Source organism: Athene cunicularia (assembly GCF_003259725.1).
Source record: "Athene cunicularia isolate RWA chromosome 2 unlocalized genomic scaffold, athCun1 chr2_part2, whole genome shotgun sequence".
Taxonomy (NCBI): domain Eukaryota; kingdom Metazoa; phylum Chordata; class Aves; order Strigiformes; family Strigidae; genus Athene; species Athene cunicularia.
In genome coordinates, this window is record NW_020799096.1 from 10,310,728 (window position 1) to 10,333,367 (window position 22,640).

At 38.6% G+C, this 22,640-nt stretch overlaps 2 protein-coding genes across 2 annotated transcripts in view; both read right to left on the reverse strand.

Moving 5' to 3' along the window:
• Positions 1-322, reverse strand: part of C2H7orf25 (chromosome 2 C7orf25 homolog) — a 3,499-nt gene extending 3,177 nt beyond the window's left edge. The window contains exon 1 of the mRNA XM_026844010.1: positions 170-322. Within this exon, the coding sequence (XP_026699811.1) occupies positions 170-171 (2 nt within the window). The 5' untranslated portion in view covers positions 172-322. The remainder of the gene's footprint in view (positions 1-169) is intronic.
• Positions 323-2,728: 2,406 nt separating this feature from the next.
• Positions 2,729-22,640, reverse strand: part of PSMA2 (proteasome subunit alpha 2) — a 58,483-nt gene continuing 38,571 nt past the window's right edge. Inside the window, exons 3-11 of the mRNA XM_026843828.1 lie at positions 22,418-22,426; positions 20,550-20,554; positions 7,792-7,870; positions 7,045-7,177; positions 6,509-6,631; positions 6,022-6,103; positions 4,858-4,931; positions 4,344-4,401; positions 2,729-4,261 (exon numbers count right to left, since the gene is read on the reverse strand). Coding sequence (XP_026699629.1) covers positions 4,145-4,261; positions 4,344-4,401; positions 4,858-4,931; positions 6,022-6,103; positions 6,509-6,631; positions 7,045-7,177; positions 7,792-7,870; positions 20,550-20,554; positions 22,418-22,426 — 680 coding nt within the window. The 3' untranslated portion in view covers positions 2,729-4,144. The remainder of the gene's footprint in view (positions 4,262-4,343; positions 4,402-4,857; positions 4,932-6,021; positions 6,104-6,508; positions 6,632-7,044; positions 7,178-7,791; positions 7,871-20,549; positions 20,555-22,417; positions 22,427-22,640) is intronic.

The following is a 22,640-nucleotide window of genomic DNA, read 5'->3' on the forward strand; positions in this document are numbered from 1 at the left end:
CGGCTCCCCGCCGGCGCCGCCGAGAGGGGCTGGGGCAAGCGCAGGGCACCTTGCCCTCACCCAAGATGGCGCCGCGAGCTCCCCGGCCTGCCTGCAGCCGGCGTCGCGGCCGGCCTCAAATAAGTACGTGTTTTACTCCCGAAAAGCCTTTAAGGAGCAAAGCCCTTACATTAGATCAGACAGGTCAGAGGCGAGTCACAAGGGTGTAACTTCAGCAGGGAAGCAGGAGCCGGCGTGGCTTGATGCATGTTGGGTGGATGGAGTCCGGCCAACAAAAAGGGGCCGCCTTCAACCCGTCCGTGCTAAAGGCGAGCAAGCATCCTCCCTGCTTGCCCCGAGGTGCTGCCTACTTCCGAGCAGTAGCCCTCACCGTGGGCTCTAGCTTCTCTCCCTGGTGCAGCAATACTCCTGACAGGGCTCAAACAAATGGATTTCTGACAATTATGAAGACTATACTGTGATGTATTAAAGCTTTGCTTGTGCTTTGCTTCATTTGTTTCTCAAGGACTCCTGAGCCTCAACGGTTTCCTGAGGTCCTTTCGTCTGTTTAGGTAAGATTGAAACGCTCGTCAGGTTCCCTACAGAAATCACTGACAGCAGACTCAAGGCTTGACTTAAGGCTTACAATGGACACTTGGGTAACACCCATAACAGGAAAACTAAGATAAGGGGGACTCCAGACAAAAGAGACCCCATCATAGAGAGGATGATTCTGCTAATACAGGGAGAAGGCACCTGGACTTCACAGTGCATACTCTTGAAAGGTCAACTAGCAAACACTGTGAAGACCACATACTTCTTCCCTCGAAAACCAAAGACCCTCACTTTATTTTCACTGTGCATGCTCGGACTGTGTAAATGAATTCCAGGAACTCATTATCATAAGACAGCCCTTTCCAGGAAATCTAATGAGTATGTGTAATTTATGTGTATGCAAACTGATGTCCCTTGCTAGTTCTTGGGAGCCCTTATGGTGAATGCCCAGGGCGACCCCAGTGCTGCTAAAAAAGAATACTGGCTTAACAGTAAAAAAAACTTTACTGTTGACTCAATTTCTTTGTTTCACTCCCCAACAGCATGGGGAAGACTTCCCTTCTCTCCACCTACTACCAACAGCTGGCTCCTACTGTAATTTACTTGTCTAAACAATTTCACAAGATCTGTAAAGCAGGAGTAAGCCAAAGAGAGGTCAAAGGGCCTTAGTGCACCTGCATCATCCATCACCTTGGAACCTACTTTAAGTAATAACCCCATTAACGGGTGATGCTGTTCTCAGATCCCAATCCTGCTAGTTAAATAAAAGCCCAAGGAAATTCTGTTCTGGTAGATGTCACAGTGAGTTCCTCGAGGCAGATCGCCTTCCAGGAGATGCAAATCAGGAACATGACCTACCTTCAGTAACCAGTGTCTTTTTCTACTTTCAGATGGCTGTGTGAAGAACAAAATAAATGAAGTCATTCTTCATGGCCAGCTTAAATAATCAAGCTTGTAAATGAGCAGTGTTTGTACACTTTACTTCTCTTGCCCTCACTTTATGCAGTGTGTTGTTTTACAAAACACAAACTAGTACCATGTAACTAAAAAATATTTTTTTTTAAAATGACCACAACCACCATATAATTTGCTGCTGTACTGCACTAATATCTCTCACTCCTGAAGCGATTTGATTATTTGAGAAATACATCTCAAAATTACTATTTCCTTAAATTCCAAGCATTTTGAATGGAAAAAGGTGTCAATTAGTTCCCTGTAGTTCAAAGTTTCCCTTTAAATACCAGATAAAATTTAGTTATTCTAGACATGCAGTCACCTGAACAGGGAAATTATTTTCCTCAGTGCAGGATTAAGCATTTAAAAAAAAAAACCACACAACAAATCACAGCACCTTCCTCTTCAGAACAGCGTAATATCAAGGTCTATCTGCCTACTACTAAGAAAATTATCTAATACTCTAAATAAAGCCTGAATTCAAAATATTATGCACTCTTTCCAAATTACACCAAGTCCCATGAACTCTGATTCTCTGCAGGGCCTAAGTATATCGGGGTGTGAGGAAGTGGGCAAACCCCGCCCCCCTCAACATTTACAGCAATTACAGCAAATCCAGGTATCTGAAAGGCAGCACTTTCCTTGGAGCACAACAGTTTCCATAGAATACACAGAACAGTTACTACATTTAAATCATTAAACCAAAGGAAAAAATGGAAGGTACCATTTTTTTCACTTCACTTGCTAAAAATGAGTAAAATTCTAGAAATGGAAGTTCTTGAATTAAAAAAAACCAAAAACCACCACCAAAAACCAAACCACACCCCCAAGTCTTCAAATATTTATTTTGTTTGCTGTATTGTTACCACCTGGGGAGTGAGATAGCATGATTTATTTGGAACTGCTTTGGTTTCAACTACCTTCCCTAGGGTGTTCTTTGATAATCATCTGCTCCTAGTACAGGAAGCAACTATGCTACCACAGTTCATGCTAACCCGTTCTGACGTACCTAGCTGCATCTTTTCATACACAGAATTCCTTTAATTACTTATCATTAAAAATTGACTGCGTATGAATATTCAAGTACCATTCTGCTGTTCTGAATGATTCTGAAAGCTTAAAAGATCTAGCAACATAAAAGTCTCCAGTTTCACTTCCAAGTGGTTTATTTTCTCTAGAAGAATCATAGCATGGATTGGTTTTCAGAGTAAAATACTCAAAAAGTGATCTGGACTAAGTCTTAATGGACAATTTGGACACAGCTTTTATTTCTGACATTAGGAAATAAAATTTCATTTATGGCATGCTTCAGAAATTCTTATTTACCTAATAACAACATAAAACATTGGAAGACAGAGATTGGAAAGAACAGATCAATTAGCTTATACACTACGTTCTGCATACTAACTCATACTTGATTTTCTTCATTAGTTATGGCTGGCTAACCATGTCAGGCTGCTCCCATACATGCTGAGCGTTATGTACAAGCAAAGTGATCCAGCTGTTGCTCCCAGTTCACTATCAACATTTGAACAATCAGACTGCTTTAAAAAAATAAAATCTGAAAACGGTAACTTACATGGCTGCAGATCAGATTATTTCTGCTGGAAAAAGTACATACATTTATCCTGTTTCGCTTACGGTAAATTTTGTGTTTCTATATAACCTGTGTGACTCTACACATGTAACAAGTGTATCAATACATACACCCACATAGAACGATATTCAAGCATCTGGTTCTGCACCTGTAAAAGTTGTGATGCATAAATTAAGTGCTGTTTTTATTACTGCACCTTTAGAGTCATCTTGCACATTGGGAAACACTTTAGCACAATTCAAGGGATAAAGTAATTACATTACATGTTCTCATTTTGCTTCATTACTACTGTTGATTTTTATTGATGGTGATAAATGCATTTAGTTTTCAGTAAGAGTTACTACTTCCATTATTTCTAACAATATTTCAGGGTTGAAAAAGTGCAATTTCTAGGGCCACGAAAATAACCCAAGTAATAGAAAACAAGTTCTTAAGACACAAAGACCAAGAGAGTCAACAGCAAAGATGCTCAATTAGATCACAGTTCACACCTGAAATGGAAGACTGTTCTACCTCTTTGTGAAAGTACATGATCTTTTATACCAGATAAAACCATTCTGGGAAGTTACATAATATTTGAATAATACTCCAAAGTAAAAAACATATCCTGTTCACTCAAAAATTAAATTCTTTAAAAGAAGGTCTAACATGAGTTCACCATGGCTCTACATGGAAAATTCTGTTTCCTCAACAATAAAGATACTGAAATTTCAGCTTTATGCAGGTAAACAAGCTGTGATTAAAAAGACACACAGACACCTTCCCCCAAAACAGTGGCCTTCAAATTTTATTCTTTAGCCTTTTTCAAGATGTCATTGTAACTTCACATGTTGTACACTATTTTGTGTACAAAGATTCCATGTATCAAGGGAAAGAATTACCTATAATGATTCCATGTATTACAATATTAGGACCGTTGCACTTGCACCGATGATATTTTAAAAAATCTCTCTGACAAACCATGTAGAAATAAGTATGCAAAAACTGCAAACAAAAACATTTAAGTAGCCAAAATTAAAAAGACCTTTGTGTGAATCACACAGTCTTGCTTGGTTTCTACTAGGCTATTGCAGCCAAGTAGTCCTTAACCTCAGTTGGAGTAAGCCTCCTAAAACCAGCTTCGTTACAGATGCCAACTTCAATGTTGTCTTCTGTCATTTGCCCTTCAAAGCTCTCCTATTAAAGAAAATACAATTCAGTGAATCATATCAATGATGTCATAACAGTAAGAAACTTACTTCTTAAATATTTTGCTAACCTTTAGTGTTAAGATAGCAGTATGAATGGCATCTTCAAGCTCCAAATCTTCGTTGTATCTGTAAACAGAAGTTCACATATTGTGTCATGGGACAAAGATCTTTCCAAATCTTAATAATCCTAGTCTCTAAAATCCCAAATGCTACTAAAATCTTCCTATTTCTCATACAAACATTATTTGTCAGCACTGTGATATTAGTAATCAAAATTTATTGCTATTAAAAAAAATAGGATTTACTACTTTCCCTACTGACACCATATAGAACAATATTTCTGCCAATAGGTTGAATGTAATGTTTATTGCACTGAAATTATTCTCCATAAACACAAACGATGGAGTTTAAATAAGGCAAATTTCCTGTGCATGTGTAAGCAAGTGAACTGGAAGCATCCTATCTTAAGTATCTTAAACCTTCACTTTGATAATCTAAAATGGTGCATTTTTGGTCTGGCTGTTTACATGGAACCTGAACAAAACAGATAGTATCCTTTCAGACAAGTATCAAACACATTACCTTTTCTCAAGGAATGTTTTCCCATTGACATAATTTTTCCCCATTGCTGTTGCTTTCCACGCAAAGTAAGCTCCCTGTAAAAGAAATAACATACTGAATTGTTTTGTGTAACTTGGTTAAACATTACATATTCAATTACTTGGTAAAAAATACAGGAAAAATTATGAAGATACTGAAAGTTCTGAGAGTATAGAAGACTATTTTGCATCACGGTCAGACTAAATTGATATGGAAACATATGCTGTGAAAACGTACAAGACATTTGTATAGGACCCCACCTATTTTCATCCTCCTGCTACTTTGAAAGATGAATTTAAGCCATTCACATAGTTGTGATTTGGGATTCCTTAAACTGAAATAGTACGCCAGCTCTTAAGAATGAACACAGTCAGATCCTTCCTGAGGTTCACTCCAAATAGTCTTCTTTTTTAAGACTAAGTAATATAAACAATCTGTTGCAAATCAGCTACCTGATTTCTCTTAGCTACTAATACGATATTTAACTATCACTTCTTTTCTCTCTTCTGGCATGAAAATAATCAGCAGTTCTACGTCTCAATCAAGACATCTGCATTTTGTTTTTTACATTTGAGCATCAGGTAGTAATTAAAATTTCTGAGGCTTATCAATGATACACTACAGTGACCTTTTTTTGCTTGATGTAAAGCATTGACACATGAGTTGTAAAGGGTAGTTTTTCAGAAGTGCAGTACAAACACAGCAAACTCACTTAAATTAACCACTGTCATTAAATTCTAAAGCATATGCATTGTATTTCACAATTAAACACATCTTTGCCTAAGTTCCATCCAGTTTAGGAAACAACTCTTTGAGCAGCATAAGCAGTCAAATTTTCTTTTTTCCTGGTGCAGAGTGCTACTCCTGCTATAGCTACCAACTAGATGGGAAGGCATGAAAAAGGATGGCCATCTCCCTCAAAAACAGCTGGCATCCCTCAAGCAATACAGGAACACGTAGGCACAGAATGATGCAGGCTTGCTCCAAGCACCTGCTTCATGGAAACTGGCTCATTCCAATTTCTGAAGTTAAGGGATCTTTTGTTCTAGCTCTGCGTTCTTCTTCTCATCAAAAGTATTTCATGAGCACATATAAAGTTTTAGATGTTTTATAAAAGCAGTAAAATTTACAAATTAAGATACTTACAGATGGATCCGACTGAAATAAATACGGCCGCCCTTCATTCCAGCCACATATTAGCAGTGATACACCAAATGGACGAACACCACTACAGGAAAAAAAAAAAGGAAAAAAAAAAAAGAAAAAACAAACTACAGAAAAAAATCACAGTTGATAAGAAATTTATTCAGAGAAAACCTACGATGACTAAATTGTTTTGGATGTGTTAACCTTCCCCGAAACACTTCCCACCAGTTGAGCTGTGCTCAGGAATGACTAGTCAACAAACAGTACCACACCAAAAGTAAGCTGTCTTGTCTCACATGTTTGTTTGCGAGATACGAAGACCCTGTCTCATCCGCCCCTCCTGCTGACCCACTTTCTGTGGACATTCTCTGCTGATAAACTTACTGCCATTTTGACACAAAAAATTCCCTCGCCAGGTAGGTGTTATTCCTTACATTTAAACACCATAATCTTTCTGAGCAACTTCAAAAATCAGAAAACCACATACCCAGATTGCGTGTATTCCTGCATCACAGAAGCAATTCTTTGTACTAACTGAGCCGTTGGAATGGGCTCATGATAAACCAAGTAATATTGCTGGGCCAACTTCCGAGCTCTGTGCACAAGTACTCTAAAAACAAAGACAAAATTACTATGTCAGAGGTATTCCAACTAGCTGTTACAACTAGAACTGAGAACTCCTAATAAATAGTACGTTAAGGAATTATATGTCTGGCATAACACCGACGTAAAACATAGATTGTGCTGGGTTATCTTTATCATCCGAGTAATCTCTGAAATACTTAGACTGAAACTAAGGTTGAACTACACTGCTTTTCATTCCCTCCTCATTCTTTAGACAGAAGGTCATTTGACAAGGTATTGAATATATTAAAAAAACCTTAAAAATTAATTTCTTATAAAGTGTAACACAATGTTATATTATGCCATACACTTTGAAAGAAACAGCTAATTTTTATCTGTTTCTTACTTTTCTCGTATGAAAATGCATCCAAATAGCGACCAAAGAAAAATTTGTAATACCTGTAATCTGGACCCATACCACTGTACACTAAACCTATGTGTTTGGTAATTGGTTCTACTTTGTGGACACTCCTCTCATCATAAAGAATGGATTTCTGCTTCTTTTCCGTTGCCAACACCACTCCATTTGCAGCTGGAAAGGAACAAGGGGGGTTTTATATTAATATTTTGTATATTTTTATATTAAATTACAATTATGGAAAGCAGTCAAAAGAAGAAAACAAGTTTATCAGCCTGTAAAGGATGTTGCTCCTTCCTCTTCTAAAAACCTTCAAGTTTACAATCACATTAAACAGTGATATTTTGATGAATCCACCCAACATATTGTTTCGCATTTTAAATAATCATACAGCAACCATAATCCCATTCTAAAGATCCTGAAGCACATATTAATAATTGAGCAGTTGAAGTAACTTTTTGTGTAATTTCTACACATACGGACACACAACTGGAGTTATTTACTTAAGAGACAGGAACACTCAAAAAAAGAAGATATCTAATTTTACCGACTCAGTGTCTCCAGAATCACCCAAGAAATTTTTTTCTCCTAGAATGGAGCTCTATGCTCCCTTCTTTATAAAAAATTACCGAGTTGCAGAAAAAAATAAAACATGTGAAAATCCACTGAAAGAACACCAAAATATGTAATAGAAGGCAAGATGAAGAAAGGCCCAGTACACAGCTCAACCTATTTTATTTCTCCGATACCCTGAATCCTTCACTAAAGTAGTTACTTTCTGAACATACCTTTAATCCCAACCGATGGAGCTCCTGCAGCCACTGCAGCCAAAGCATATTCAATCTGAACAAGCTTTCCAGAAGGACTAAAAATGAAATGCAAAAGTCAGCCTAACATAATTCCAATACGCTCAAATCTTTCCTACAACAATCTGATGCTGACTTGCTTTTTTAAACCTCTTTACACCTAGCATCAGCATGTTCTAATCAGATTAAAAAAAAAAAAAAAAACCACACACCACAACCACACCACAAGTCTGAAGATTCATAATGTTTCCTAGAAGAACTGGACTGGCTCAGCACAGAACCCACTGCTGCACACTGCTACTGGTATACTCACACAGCACCTGCTTACAATCCTGGTGAAAGCAAATGTGTCTCAGATAGGGAGCAGTGGCTGGGATGCAGACTGAAGGACAAATCTGTTCTCCAAGTTTATACCATTTCAAATAAGTTTTCTACCCAGTGGGAAAAATCTTCAGAGCGCATTATGACTTTCTACTGAAAAGGCATTATACATGTGGTTTGCAAAATTTTTCAGGACACTGATGCTCTCTGCTGAAAGGTACAAACAAAACACCACTACTCTTTTTGACTGATAAGCATGCATCCAATCAGTGGTAAAAGACAAACAGCTCCCATTCCATCCGCAGGTAGCCCTGCATTTTGCTCTAATGATCCATGTTGTGCTGGTAATGGACACAGAATCAGCAGAACAGAGCAGCAGGTGTCAGGCTGGCAAAGTAACTCATCCTGAATGAGGGGGATCAAGGGGTCCATTCTTGATCCCCAGGGAGAAGTACAGCACAGACCCAGTCACTCACTGGACAAGTGATTTTGCAAGTCGGATCTATTCTCTAGGCTGTATTTCAGACACTGATGGTTTAACAGGTGCAGAAATAAAATAGAAAACTATGTAACTCAGTACTTAAAGGAGTTAGAAAAAATAAAGCAAGTAATAATTAATATATTTATACACTGAGTAAACAGTGTAGAAAGGTAACAAAAGAAATAATGCTAGCCACTCCACTACAAAATACTAACAAACCAGAACAACAGTTTCCTATGCCAGCAATTAAAACATACAGAACATTAGCAAAATATTTTCGATGTAAGCGCGAACTAAAATAAATAATTCTCAGTACAAGGAACAGGTGAATAAGGGAGAGCATAAGGAGGCATATTTGCATATGCCATATAAGGAGGCATATCTATTCAAATTGCTCCAAGTTTCAGAGCATACAGTACTTCCTTAAGTACAAAAAGTTGGTAACTCCCTTAGGAAACCATTTCTAAGAGCTAAGTAAGAATTCAACCCACTTGAGTAAAGCAGGCATATTTGGCTGCATCCACCCATGAAGAAGATTCTTTTCCTAGTTTTAGATTGTGAACTGCTTCATTTGCTTAACTGCAACAAGACTTTAGTAACTCCATTTGCAATTACACAGCATTACTCTTCTGAGACTAAGGAGGCACTTTACCAAAAGCCTTCAGTTTTTCTTTTTATATGTATAATATAACGCTAGATAACTTAATAGTTCCATCAAAAAAGGATGGAAAGTAATTTCTTTTTCTCTGAATTCACCTTAAGTGTACGTATTAGAGCAACCCTTTAAACAGATACCACTCCAACAACATATTCATTCTGTGCATGTAATCACCCCACACCTAGGCTGCGCACGACACAAAGCGCAAGGAGAACACCGCCTGCAAAATGCAGCAGGAAGGGAAATAAAACTATTTAAAACTCATCTGAAGGCTTCTCTCATTCCCACATCTGCAAAGTTTGTTGTGAAGCAAGCTTTCAAGATACCATACCTCAGCTACCACAACGCGTTTCCGATTAGCTCAGAATTACTACCCAGCCTAAAGTGTGTACATGTGCGTGGGGACCTCAAGTTTGCTAAACCGCTTCAACCAAGCACTCGCTATATGGCACTACCAGTGACGAGACAAACCTTAGGTTGGCCCCACAGTGACTCTGACTGACAACAACGAGAGAAAACACAAGTAGCGACTGCACTCGGGCCCGAGGTCAGCGACAGAGATCAGGTGGGACCCAGGACTCTCGCCTCAGCCCCCGCCCCTATCCCCGGCTGCGCCTGCAGCCGTTCGGCTCACCAAGACTCCCGGGAGCCGCGTGCCCCCCGCAGGCGAAGGCGCCTGATCCCCGTCGCTTTTCCCACGCTCGCCCTTCTGCCCGGGTCCGGCAGCTGGCAAACAAGTGTGCTGGAGTAAGATCTATGTCAATCATTTTTCATTTCACTTATTTTATAGAGATTTATTCTAGTGGTCATTACTGACTGAATAAGCTTTCCAGAATCTGTTTATAAATAAGCTTAAAAGACACGGTAATCTTTGGAATATTTTGTAACAGGTGGACTCATCATGTGTGACAGTAGTCTGTGGTTAAATAAGCAGTGACAGTTTAGGTGCAAGCCAACAAAATATGAATTTTAGCTAAATAGCTTCTATAAATGGAAAAGGTCTATATTTTTTGTGCATCTAATTGAATTGATAGGTGTTTAGTCTTCCCAGACATCAGTAGGCATAATGATTTAGGTATTAACTTCACAGGCTGTTTTTATTAGTGAGCATTTGACATAGCAATACATTACAGACAAGTTACTTAGAAGAAAAACTACATAGAAGAGTGAATTTTGAAAATACAATTTAATTTCTCTGGTATTTAACATTTTTAGTAGTTTGTGATTATTTCCTGTTTCTTTTGTTGCTGTTGTTCAAATTACAAAATTTCCTATTTTCTGCTGTCCTTTTTAGACGAACATAGATACGTGTCCTGAGTGTGGAAACTTGAAGCAGAAACACGTCCTTTGTGGCTATTGTTATGCAAAGGTCAAAGCAGAAACTCGCCTGATAAGGATAGAAATGGGTAAAAAGGAAGGAGGACCATTTAATGCTCCAACTGTAGAGACTGTCGTCTTTTATGATGGAGAAAAGCCCACTGAAAAACATGAAGGCAAGAGGATCGTTGAAAGAGCCAGGAAGCGTCCGTCTTGGTTTGTTCAGAATTGATGCTGTGAAACTAATGCTGACAAAAACAGCTGCTACAGCAAGAAAGATCATGATTTTCAAGAATGTTTTCCTTATTTTGTTCAGTCAGTGTCGATGTAGAAAACCTGTGAGCTTTTGGGAAGCCTGCTTGAGTTGCACGTCATGCCATATGATTCTGCAGTGAGGCGTTGTTTCTGTGCCATGCAGTCGGACATGCTTCTCAGTGATACATCATAGCAGGCAACAATTAAAGAGAAATTGGAATCTACCAATTGGACATGTGTGTACAGTATACTGAATAATTTGTATGCTAATGGTCTATGCTGAGGTTTTTAACAAAGGGGAAACATTCACAGATGTAAAATAAAGTATTCTAAGTTTCCTAAGGGAAATCTGCTTTCTGGTTTTGGCAGTTGCTCTTTTGGAGGGGGGGAAAAAAAAAGGAGGCAAAAAAAGAAAAAAAAAAAAAGTAAACACCCTTTGTGTCTAATCATTATTGGTTTTGAACAAGGAAAGATAGAGTTATCTGGTTACTTCCATGGCTCTTAACAGAATTTGCCTGGTCTTTTTACAGCATTGCTTTTTGAGATACTTGGTGATATTCGCGGTTTTGAGCAAAATAGTGGTTGTCACGTAGTATTCACACTTTTTCCATACCAGACTGAAGGTTGAGTGTTTCTTGATGTTGTCAGTATATAAAATAATTTTGTCTTGAAGGGATGTGGAAAGCCTTTTTTGGCCCCTCAAGGTGCACTTGATTTCTCTAGTGAAATAACGAATATAAATGTAATGACTGAAAATCTGCAGCTTTGACAAGGGTCAAAGCTGATTTTTTGCAGCCATTGTCATTAAGTTGGTCAGTGTATGCTTGGAAGGCCACAAAAATCAGCAGTGCCTTCCTGTCTGGAGTCTTCTGCAGAGAGGGGGCAGCTCTGCCCTCTCCTGTCCTCTGGTACTCTCCAGCGGTGCAGTCACAGCACCTAGCTGTGGATTTACACTTTGCTTTTAGCTATGCTGAAGCACCACTGCATTTAAGATTCAGACTGTTTTCAATTTTAGGTTGGGGTTTCAATGTGCAGACAGCACTGATATTATGGCTCTAACAGTCTAACAGCTATTTGCTGCCAAAAAACACATGCTGGCCCCTAACCCTAGGTAGGGTCCCCCTGTGTTTCCTTGGCACTCGAGTGTATTTGCTCCTGGGCTTTCCTGGTTGAGGGGGCTGTGCTGACAGAGAAGTGTTCCCTGGGTTTCTACAGCTTGGTTTTCAGTGGGTGACGGCAACGTGGACAGTAGGAATATGCAAATGGAGGACACGGGACTACACTTTCTAGAACAGCCTTCGTTGGTATGTGGCTGAGCCAACTACGCCTGCTTAAGGAGTGGGCTCGTGTGTGCTGTAATGCTTCGCTGCTTTCCTTGCTCTGGATTCCATGTTCTGAAACAGAACTGGTAGGAACAGATGTTGGCGGAGGTGTTATATTTCCTCCATAGTCTAAGAGAATAATGAGAGCTGGTATAAGTCTAAATTGATGCCGTTTAGTTGACAGCAATCCAAGCCAACAAGGTAAGTTCTTTCTGATTTGTCCAAACAGGATTTATTCCAGTTGTATCTGTTTCTCACTCACTCAGAACTGAATAAAAGGTGGCAAGCAGGATGCAGAATGGAAGGCTTACTTTTCACAGAGATTGACATATTGGAGGTGAGATTAGCCAAGCAATAGAACAGATCTGTTATCCCAAGGGAGAGGTGTGTATGTATTTTAGGGAGAGGTGGGGTTTTTTGTTTCTTTGTCCATGTATTATAGGGCCAGTTACACCTTACTGTCTTAGCTGATTTTTGTATATATTTTGACAAAGTTTCTGTAAAGAAATAAGCTCAATTAACCTGAGATGTTGAGAGTCATGAGTTAATTTCTCAGAAATAGATATTTTTTTCAAAAAGACCATTTTTCTCTTAAGCATGAGAGAACATATGTGGTTTCTGCTGATGGAGTAATAATCATAACTGGCAGTATATTGCATTAGTTTTTTGAATTACAGTATTAATGAAGCATAAATAGGCTTTACAAATAGAGTTCTTACAAAACATTAGTGAAGTTAGGCTGTGACAACACGAGACATTTTAAAATACTTGCTAGGTAATGACTCATTTCACAGCCATACTGCTCATGTTACTACTGCATTTGTGCAATCTAGCTGAGATGTTTGATAATGTTCCATAGTGGTTTCTGATAATGTGTGGGGGGAAAAAAGTCATTAAAATATCTGGTTACCATGTCTCTAAAAGAAAAATTAGAAACAACTGAGAAATATTGAAGAATATACAATTGATATAGTACCAGTTAATTTTACAAAAAAGAAAATTACCTTCAGTGAGAGTCAGAACAGTTTAGTTTGAATGACTTTTCCTTCAAAAGAAAAGGAAAGCTCACTTTCATAGCTTCATTTTATTAACACTGACAATACGAAGCTCCATTGCTTTTTAAGAACATAAAATTTTTTTAAGATTTCCGAAGTTCCTCTAAAATGTGGCATATCTCACTTGAAATAAACCCTCTTTCTATGTATTTTGGAAAAAAAAAATGCAATAGTGTTAATGTATAAACATACACTTTTTGAAACAATGTAAATTAAAACTAACAAAAAGCAAGCTGGTTGTTACAAATGTACTCCAGAATCCATTTTAAAACAAATATTATATGCCTCTGGGGAATTTCACTTTGCTACATGGGGAACCTGCTGTTGAAAAAGACATTCCTTTTTGTCTGAAAATTTCGTATGGTTAAATACACATATTATTTGATTATGTTTTTCTTTTATAAGGATTTTATGTAAAGATTGTTTTATTTTACATTTTAGAAAGAACCAGGAAGATGATGTAATGTCCTGAAACAAAAGGTTGCAAGTTGCTGAATTATTTTGTACTGTACTAAGATCTGCAGATAGACGTGATCTCTGGCAGTGATCAATTACGATATCCATGGAGGTTGATAAATCAAGTTGCTCTTAATCTTCCATTTAGCAAGGAAATATTAATAAAAGGTTTTTGCACAGATCCCATCTGTTCTGTTGAACACACTATGCCAGGAAGAGCTGGCAGTTGATACCAAATATACTTCTTTAAAGCACTAGGTGGCAGAGGAGTGTAGCTTTCTGGTAGGTGCAAAACAAAAGCCAAAGATCACTAGTGAGATATGAAACAGTGTGTGTCAGGTTCAAGAAATTTGCACCTGTGTAAGCAAAAGATCTGCAAAAAGACTATATTTTCTAAGTACAAAGAAAAATGCAGTAGTTATGAGACATAAACTATTGTAATTCGTTGGTCCAACTAAATTTAATTAGATCTATAATGAGAACTAATGCGCTGGCTTTTGTGCATGTTTACACACTTCTGCTCTTTGCCAGGCAACTAATTTGAAATTGAAGTTGTATCTATCATTTTTCCCTAACAAGATGGTGGAGCCCTTTTATGCCTCTTAATTACAGATGGCTTTCTAAGTTTGTATGCCTAGTATGTTCAGTTAGTGACATTTTATTTATGCAGCTAGAAAGTCCTGCAAATAATAAGTCTGTTGGCATTCCTATGAATTTCAAGGTATAACTGACTTGAATTTATAGCCTTATAAGGATTAATTTGCAAACAGCAGACACAAAGTGGAAAGAAAATCAATGTGGTGTTTAAATGAATTTTAGTTGCTTAGAAAGGAATAGAAGAATGTGTGTTCCATCAGTTTTAAAATGTTTTGGAAGCACATGGGTGATAAAGGTGCCTGTATCTTTAGTATTTACATGTTAATTAGTATTTAAATAAGGTATTAGCAAAAATCCTTTTACCTCACATGACTGCACTGTGTATTTTACACAGTGAATGAGGATCAGTTAGATACAAGTTGTGTCCAGACCATTTGCTTAACTCTTAACCTGCCAAAGACTTTAAGAATGAGGCCAAATGGGAGGAAAATCAGTAAAAGGAGTGCAAAGGAAGTAGGCTATGCAAGCTGTGGTGAATCTAGTTTTGCCTACTCTATGTATATTCCTAGGAATTTCTGTTGAAAACAGGGCAGTATAATTCAGGGCAGAATTTGGTCCAATGTACTGAAACCCTGATCATAGGGATGTATGCAAGTATGTATGTTTTTAATGCAGAGTATATGCCTGTGAAACTACATGCTGGATACCGCCAGGATTGGCTTTACAGCTAAAAACTAAGTCTGCATTTCATGAGTGTAGCAAATTGAGTCCAATCAGTTGGTACTTGAATTTCTTTCAAACGTCCTATATCTCAGTTTCCCTGGTTAAGGACAATATACATATTTAGAAGAAAGGGTATAGGGATCCTTTCGTATTGAGTGTGCTGGATAAACATGAAAAGCAAAACTGAAACTGCTCTGGTGCAGAAGACCCAAACAAAAGCTTTTGTGGAGTTGTCAATGTACAATATTTGGCTGGGATTTCTCTAAAGCTTCACTCCTGGATCATGTGATTTTTTTTGTTAAAAAAAAATAAAAATAATAAAGCAGATTTTGTGGTTCTAGGATGGTGAGTCAAAGATGAAGAAGCGAAGATTGGGGAAATCACTAGGCAGAAAACCAATCCTATATCATTATTTTCTCAAGTGTCGTACTTTTTAAACCCATCCTATGATTTTGAAAATTTGGGATGTACTTAGTGTGTTCTGCTCATCCAAATACACAAGCATCTACTGTTTCTCTTGGTTTCTTGAAAGGGCACATACTCTTCTCTATACAAGATGGTTCTGCTGGAATTGTTCTCACTACGCAAGCATATAGACATATTCTGTCTGACATCTTCTGGGTATATGCTTGATTAATCCTTTATGTGTCCTAAATTTGGGACCAGTTCACAAGGCTCAAGAGGCATAAGGCACATTAAATGTAGAGTATATCATGGGGCAGGAAGGACAATCAGTCCCTACTTACACAGCTGACATGGCTTTTCCATCCATTCCCAGGGAATACTAATGCTGTTTCTATTCCCAGCTCCACCTCATAGGCTCATCGGCTTGTCTAGCAATATGGCTTACAGCTCTATTTTCTGCTATAGTGTAGCTCTAGAGCACATTATGTGAAATACTTCCAATGGAACTAAGGATTCTGAGCTATTGGAAGGATGTATGTTTCATTTTATAATCTGAGATTAATATTAAATACAAAGAATAGTGCTTTTAAAGGAGCTATACTGAATAGTTTAAGGCTCAGAATTGACAGAGCAGTCTTGTAGGAAAGGTTTGTTCTAAGTATATTGGGTTCGGAAGTTCCTAATCATTCGTCTTTTGACTGTTCCTACTCAGTCATAATCAGATCAAGCAAAGTATCTAAGGTGTTTTGAAGAATAACATCATGATTCAGCCCAATTAAAGATACATAATTCTGTCACTCTTAAACAGGATAAATGATACCTTGATCTTCAAGAAGCCATTGATTTCAGTAGGATGGCTTTTAAAGGAAATTATAATTGCAAGTGAGTGAGAGGCAGGCTGTAAAGCATCAAGCTGTTGTGTTACGAAGTCACATAATGAGATCATGAAAGCATTTTTTAACTGAAGAAAATAAAAATTAAGCGTGTCAGTTGCCAAGACCCATCATGATAGATCACTTGGGCACGTGAGTCCAGCTGTGCAATAATCCTTTGGATAAGGTCATTTATGAACAGAGAACACAATCTTTTAGGAGTTCAGGAGAATGCAGAGACATTTTAATTTCACTTGTCCCAAATAAATCCTCAGATATTTTTGTCCAGCACTGAGTAGATTACCACAAAGTTACTATGATAAAGGAATGGAGGAAGGGTTGAAAACCGAGAAGGTACGGTCACTGGCAGGTATGTAGAAGTAAGAGGCATCTTGTTGCTGTATGTAATACGAGGAGTACAATAGGAGTTACTGCAAGAAACATACCTGCATTGTGCAACTGAGTGAATAACTGCAAAGCGCTCGTGTGTGTGTGTGGCACTGCAGAAATGGATGGCGTAGCAAATACCACTCCATCGTGCATCACTTTCATGTTAGCAATTCGTATTGGAAGCTAAACGACATGATTCCTGCTTGACAGGTGGCAAACTGAGGTGCAGAAAGAGCAAGTGAATTCCACAGAATTGTTCCCTCAGTCAGTGGCAGAGGAAGGAACCGAAGCTATCTGCAGATTATCAGACTGTTGTATTCTCTGCTGTGTCACAGATTAGGGAATAATAACAGTTATCACTTGTGGTAGCCATTAATCTAGCTAGGTTTGTGTTTTGATCAAGTAAGCTGCTGCAAAGATACTATATATCTAAACATCTGTTAGGATGTAGGCCTATGAGGGCCTTTATCCATGGCCCTTCAGATAAGCTGCAAATCTTGTTTGTTACTAAATTATACCTTCACTTGAGAACAGGAGGAAAAACAGTGTGATTTTTGCAGGAAGCTTCTAAGACCCAGACTCAATCACTTCTCATCTGCAGAAGAGTGTCTTGCTCTAAAAAAAAAAAAAAAAAAAAAAAAAAAAAAATTCTTTACGGTGGGGTTATTTATAAGAGTATGATTCAGCTGGACAACAATGACAGAATCTGTCCCCAGGAATTTCTTAATCTATGAATCTAAAAATAAATCTAGTCCTAGAAGTAAAACATTTGTCTTCCACAGATTAGATTCCTTTGGTCCAAGAATAAGGTGCCTTGTTTATCTGCTGTATACAAGACATTCTGTCTAATAGGAAAATATGCCCAACCCAAACAATACAAACAGTTAAATTATTTTTTAAAACCCAAGAACATAAGATCCAGAAATCACCAGCAGAGATATCACCAGCAAAACCAGCAGTACCAATGTGCAAAGAATTGGTTTAGATCACTTCTCAAATAAAATATTTTTCACCCGAGACACTTTGTGCTGAAAAAATATGAAGGAACAGAATCTGGGATCATTTTTTCCCTTTTCTTTCAAATCAAAGAGATGTACTTCGCTTTCAAGCCACCAGGGTGTATCTTCCTCATCCTTCTGATGGCAGATGCTGGGATCCCTGAATCTGTTGCTTAGGTTATGTGAGTATCAGATTCAACAGGCAACCAACCCACTGAGAATAGGCATCTTGATCAAAAGTAATTTAATTATTTTCAGTTTATTGATGTTATAATGACCCTGATTGTAATGTACTGACTGTATTGTCCCAAGAGCATAGGCATTGGCTTTGTTAATATGATTTTCAAGAATGCTACCTGTATCAGGAATGTAGCACCTGAAGGAGCAAAAATCAGGACTCCATATCCTCCTTCGACAGATCTTACAGCCACATTTGGGTCTCAGAAATATTAAGGAAAATCTGAGACTGTAAGCAAGATTCCTTTCTTACCAAAGGTAAAGCTGAAGTGATGACCAGTGATAAATATGTTTCACTGTTTTCCCAGCCTGTGAAGGTAAAAAAATAAAAAATTTAAAGTTCCTTGCTGAATTCAAAGCTGTAGAGAGCATTGTCAGGCAGGCTGCTTTTTGTGCATATTACGTGTCCCAACAGATTTCCTCTTACATGTCTCCAGTTGGTGTTAATCATGACCACAAGCAGGTCTCCTTTATAGAACAAGCAGCAGAAAAAAACCTAAGAAAAATGCGAGTTACAAGCCCCCTATTTCAGCAGTAAAATCCACAGTTACTTTGGTCAAATAATAGACTTTAACATTTCACCACTGAGCATCTTCCCTTAAGTGGTTATCATAAGCCATGGTCCTTAGAGGTCCTTATTGCCAACAATTGGGAGAAATTGTCCTCATCTCTCTGTGTCTCTCTTCTCTGTCTACAAAATGGGGACAATACTAATTTCATGACACTCCCAGGAGCTCTGCCAGGAATCTCTTTTGCTAAGCCATCTATGCTCTGAAGATCACCAAAATGCAGACAGCAGGTGTATTCAACAGCAAAGCCAGATGCACGCAGAAGTCTACCTTACAGGTGGACTGGGTTTTGCTTGCAAAGCCTGTATTCAAAATGTCAGGTACTGGGCACTGGTGCCTACTTTAGCTTCTGAGAAAGGCTGGAGGGGTCCCCTACATGGAAATAACCATGCTTATGCCCATTTCTCAGGCTCTTCACACTCACGCCACTAGATGCAGTGTGCCCATTACAGAAAAGCATCTCTTCTCGTGCTCTAGACTGCACAGTGCAGCATCACTGCCCCGTGCAGAAGCACTGTCAGCAGCTCTGCACTGACAGTCTCAGAGGAGTAGTTGTGGAAAATAATCATTCCTGCTGATTGCTGAGGAACAACAAGCAAGTACAAAGCCTTGTGGAGACGGCTCAAATCACATCTTGGTTTGACTATGTGCGGGCCTGTGTGTGGTCTGTTGTGTTCTCCTGACTGTGCCACGCACTGTGGCCCCTAAAGGGTAAGGGATAGATGCTGCCATACCTGGTGGTCAAAGGAAGCATGGACTATTTGAAACATGACATTAAGATTCTTGGATGTGTGCCGAGATCAGGATGGAGTGTGGCAGGACCAATTGTCCCTTACCCTCTCTTGCTACCCTTACTAGAGAGAATATGGAGCTGAGTTTTAAAAATTCAAATTATTTTAACTGTACCATAGTTCTTCCATCAATGAAATGGACCGGCATATGCAGAATATTTGATAGACCAGGCACCAACTTTTAGTCTTGTTCCTGCTGCAGGAACTGCCAGCTATTGTTTTCCATGGACTGCTTGGTGATCTGCTTTTCTGGACTCTATCCACAAGGCAATTCTTGCTGCAGTGCCTGAATATTTAGACATTTGCATTTTAATTTGGCCACGGTGGACTTCCCTGTGCTGCTTACGCTACTGCCAAAATATGTGTAGCTTTGGCACGTCTTCTGATTTCCCAGCCTAATCACTATTATACACATTTTAAAAAAACACTAACTCTCAGACACCTTTCTTAAAAGAAGATCTTACATTTTATACAGCCCAGTTTTCTTAGCACCCTCCTCCTACTTTCTGCATATGGCCTTGGGGCTAATTTAATCTTCGGTGAACTACTGATCTAAGCAGTGTACATGGGGTTCCATGTTTCCACCCAACCTACTGCTGGGGTCTGCATTAGTCCCTCTGGATTCTTCAATAAATTAATTAATGCAGGGCAAAAGTTCAGCAGTATTTTCAGGCTTCCTCCATTTGAAGTTTGAAATCCTGGACTGGCAAAATTCCTGCTCTCTTCCTCTGTCATTTTCCAGTAAAGCAAAATATTGAGCAAAGCTCAAGAACTGGTGAACAACTTGGTGCAAATTACTTTCAGCATTCAGTCCCCAAGATAGTCAATAAACATGAAGGACTCTGTGCACCTTGTTGACTTCTTCTTTCTAGTTTGCATTTTCCTTTAAAGAAAAGGACATTGTGCTTTTGTGAAATTCAGCTCCTACAAAAGAGTGGTTTGTGTCTGCACATCTCCAGCGACAGCACTATGTAACGCTAATAACAATGAAGATCTTGTCCTGAGGAGGATCCTCCATTTGCTCACCCAGAGTTATGTGTATCCATTTTTTCCTCTTCCTGATCAGCTGGAGAGACGGTGGCAGCGTATAGAAGTAAGGTCTGATTCATCACTCATTATGCAGAGACTAATATGGCTTCATATCTTATTTTAGCTACAGAGGAAGTCCCAAGGCCATGGGGGATTATCAGAAAAGCAGCAGTATGGAAATGCGTATGGTGGGGGAAGGGGAATGAACAGTTGGAGGGTACTCAGTGCTGGAACTCTATAGGGAAAGCAGAGATCTTGCCATAAGAACGCTGATCTCCTAGGGTCATGCACAGAGAGCATGGGTTGTTAGTTGTGGACCACCACCAGTTGTGGATTTTATAATATATCCCATAATGACCAGCATGGTTTTGATTTGCTTGCCATGTAGTGTATCTGGCGACAATACCTGTCAATTAATTTACGCACTGTTTTTCTCAAAGCCACCAGAAAGCCACATTTTGTCATTAATTAGTTTTTTAATATTGTATCAGCGTATGAGAAGTGCTTTAATTAGCCCACCACTTTCCTTGAGGGGTAAGTTTTTTTTCTACTACTTATTCACACATATTCCATATATTCTTCTAAGCAGGAGAAAATTGTCTTAAAATATTAAGAACTGTTATTGGCTAAACAAGTTCTGTAACGGAGAAATTAATTACTTCGTTGCCTTGTTCAGAAATTCTTTTCAAGTAGCTGACCTTGTCACAAGTTAATAACAAGAAATGTGGATCAATATGGGAAGCATATATGCAAATTTAGTAGCTGAAAGAAAGCTTCAGTAAGGATAGTTAATTATATCATTAAAAAGTGACATTTTACTTTCTCTCTGCCATTTCATGTATAATCCCAAATCCATTCTCCCTCATGCTTTCTACGTTCCTTTGTCTCAGTGAAGCTATCATCAGCTTTCATTTGCTATTCCCACATCTCTGACCCATCTGTTAGATGTTTCTTCTTCCCATATTTTCTTCTAAGGATTTCTCTTTTTCATTTTTAGCTATTGTATGAAACCCTTACCTTTAGTCCCACTGAAGTTTGAGATACCTTATGCTCTTCCCTAGCTCCTGAAAATAAAATGTTTCCTTGTTCTTCTGAGCTCTCACCTTGAAGTGTGTTTGGGACCTGACATTTTCATTCATCATACAAAAAGACAGTCGGTTTACTGGGGAAGCCACAAGGACACCCAAAAGCTTTTTTCAGGAAAGGTGATGGGAAGCGTTAATAAAGAAAAACACAAAGGCAGATAGAGAGGGAAGCAGAGAGGGAAGAAGGGAAATCCTGTGTGTTTGGAGATGTGAGATTAGGCTCAGATGGAGGATCACTCCAGATGTTGTGTGCGCATTCCTAGAGAGTTCCATCTCACATGCTCAGTTGTGGGGTTTTGTACTCTTCTACTTAATAATTTAACTAGGAAGATCGAGCAACTACTGATTGAATTATTGAAGGTATATTTAGATGGCAAGAGTTGAGGGGAGCATGTGAGCATTTTCTTAGAAAAAAAAAAAATCTCTCTGAAATTAAATGTCACAGCTAGATTCAGTTACTACCTAGAACCTGTTCCTACTCTCTCTGTTAAATAGCTGATGCGCCAGCACGGTAGTTGTGAATATGGGTAGTGAGCCTTCAGCAAAACCACCCAGCTGTTTGGAAGGTGACTGACACTACTGGGGAAAAAAAAAAAAAAAAAAAAAAAAAAAAAAAAAAAAAAAAAAAAAAAAAAAAAAAAGCTCTCATCTTCCACTTCTTCATCTTCTCTAGTAGCAGTGATGTGTCCTGTTTAAAGGCAAGGTCATGCCCCTACATACAGCTCTGGATAAATATTGAGAAAAAATATAGCAGCCTCTGTACTGCAAAGATTAATACAGACAGTAGAACTGCCTCCTGCTTGCCTGATGTTCCTCTAAGGTAGAGATAAGGAGCTCACGGTTTTGTCCTATGTGTAGCACAGTTCTACAGGGTGTGTGTGACTTTAGTTGTGACAAAGGTATAATTCACCTGGGTAAGATCAGGCCTGTTAATGAAGCAAAGGTTGTTTTAGGTAGGCTTCCTTTTTGAAAGACTTTGGCTAATCTTGACTGTCTTGCTGTAGCCTAAACCTGTGGAAATCAGGTTTGACAGGATTTTATTTAGACTAGTGAATGCTTGCTTTAATTCTGGGATTTAATTATTCCACAGCTGAGAGCTGTGTTGTGACAAAGTTGTGATGGGTGCCTCTATTCTTCGGGTTATTCCAGCTCATGTAAGACAAAACCTTAAACTGAAAGACGTATCTTCTCCTGCTTTGCCTCCTTAATTTGAGTTTATAACTATAGTTAACAGATGGCATTTCCCAGGGAATTACCTTCCCCTCCCCCC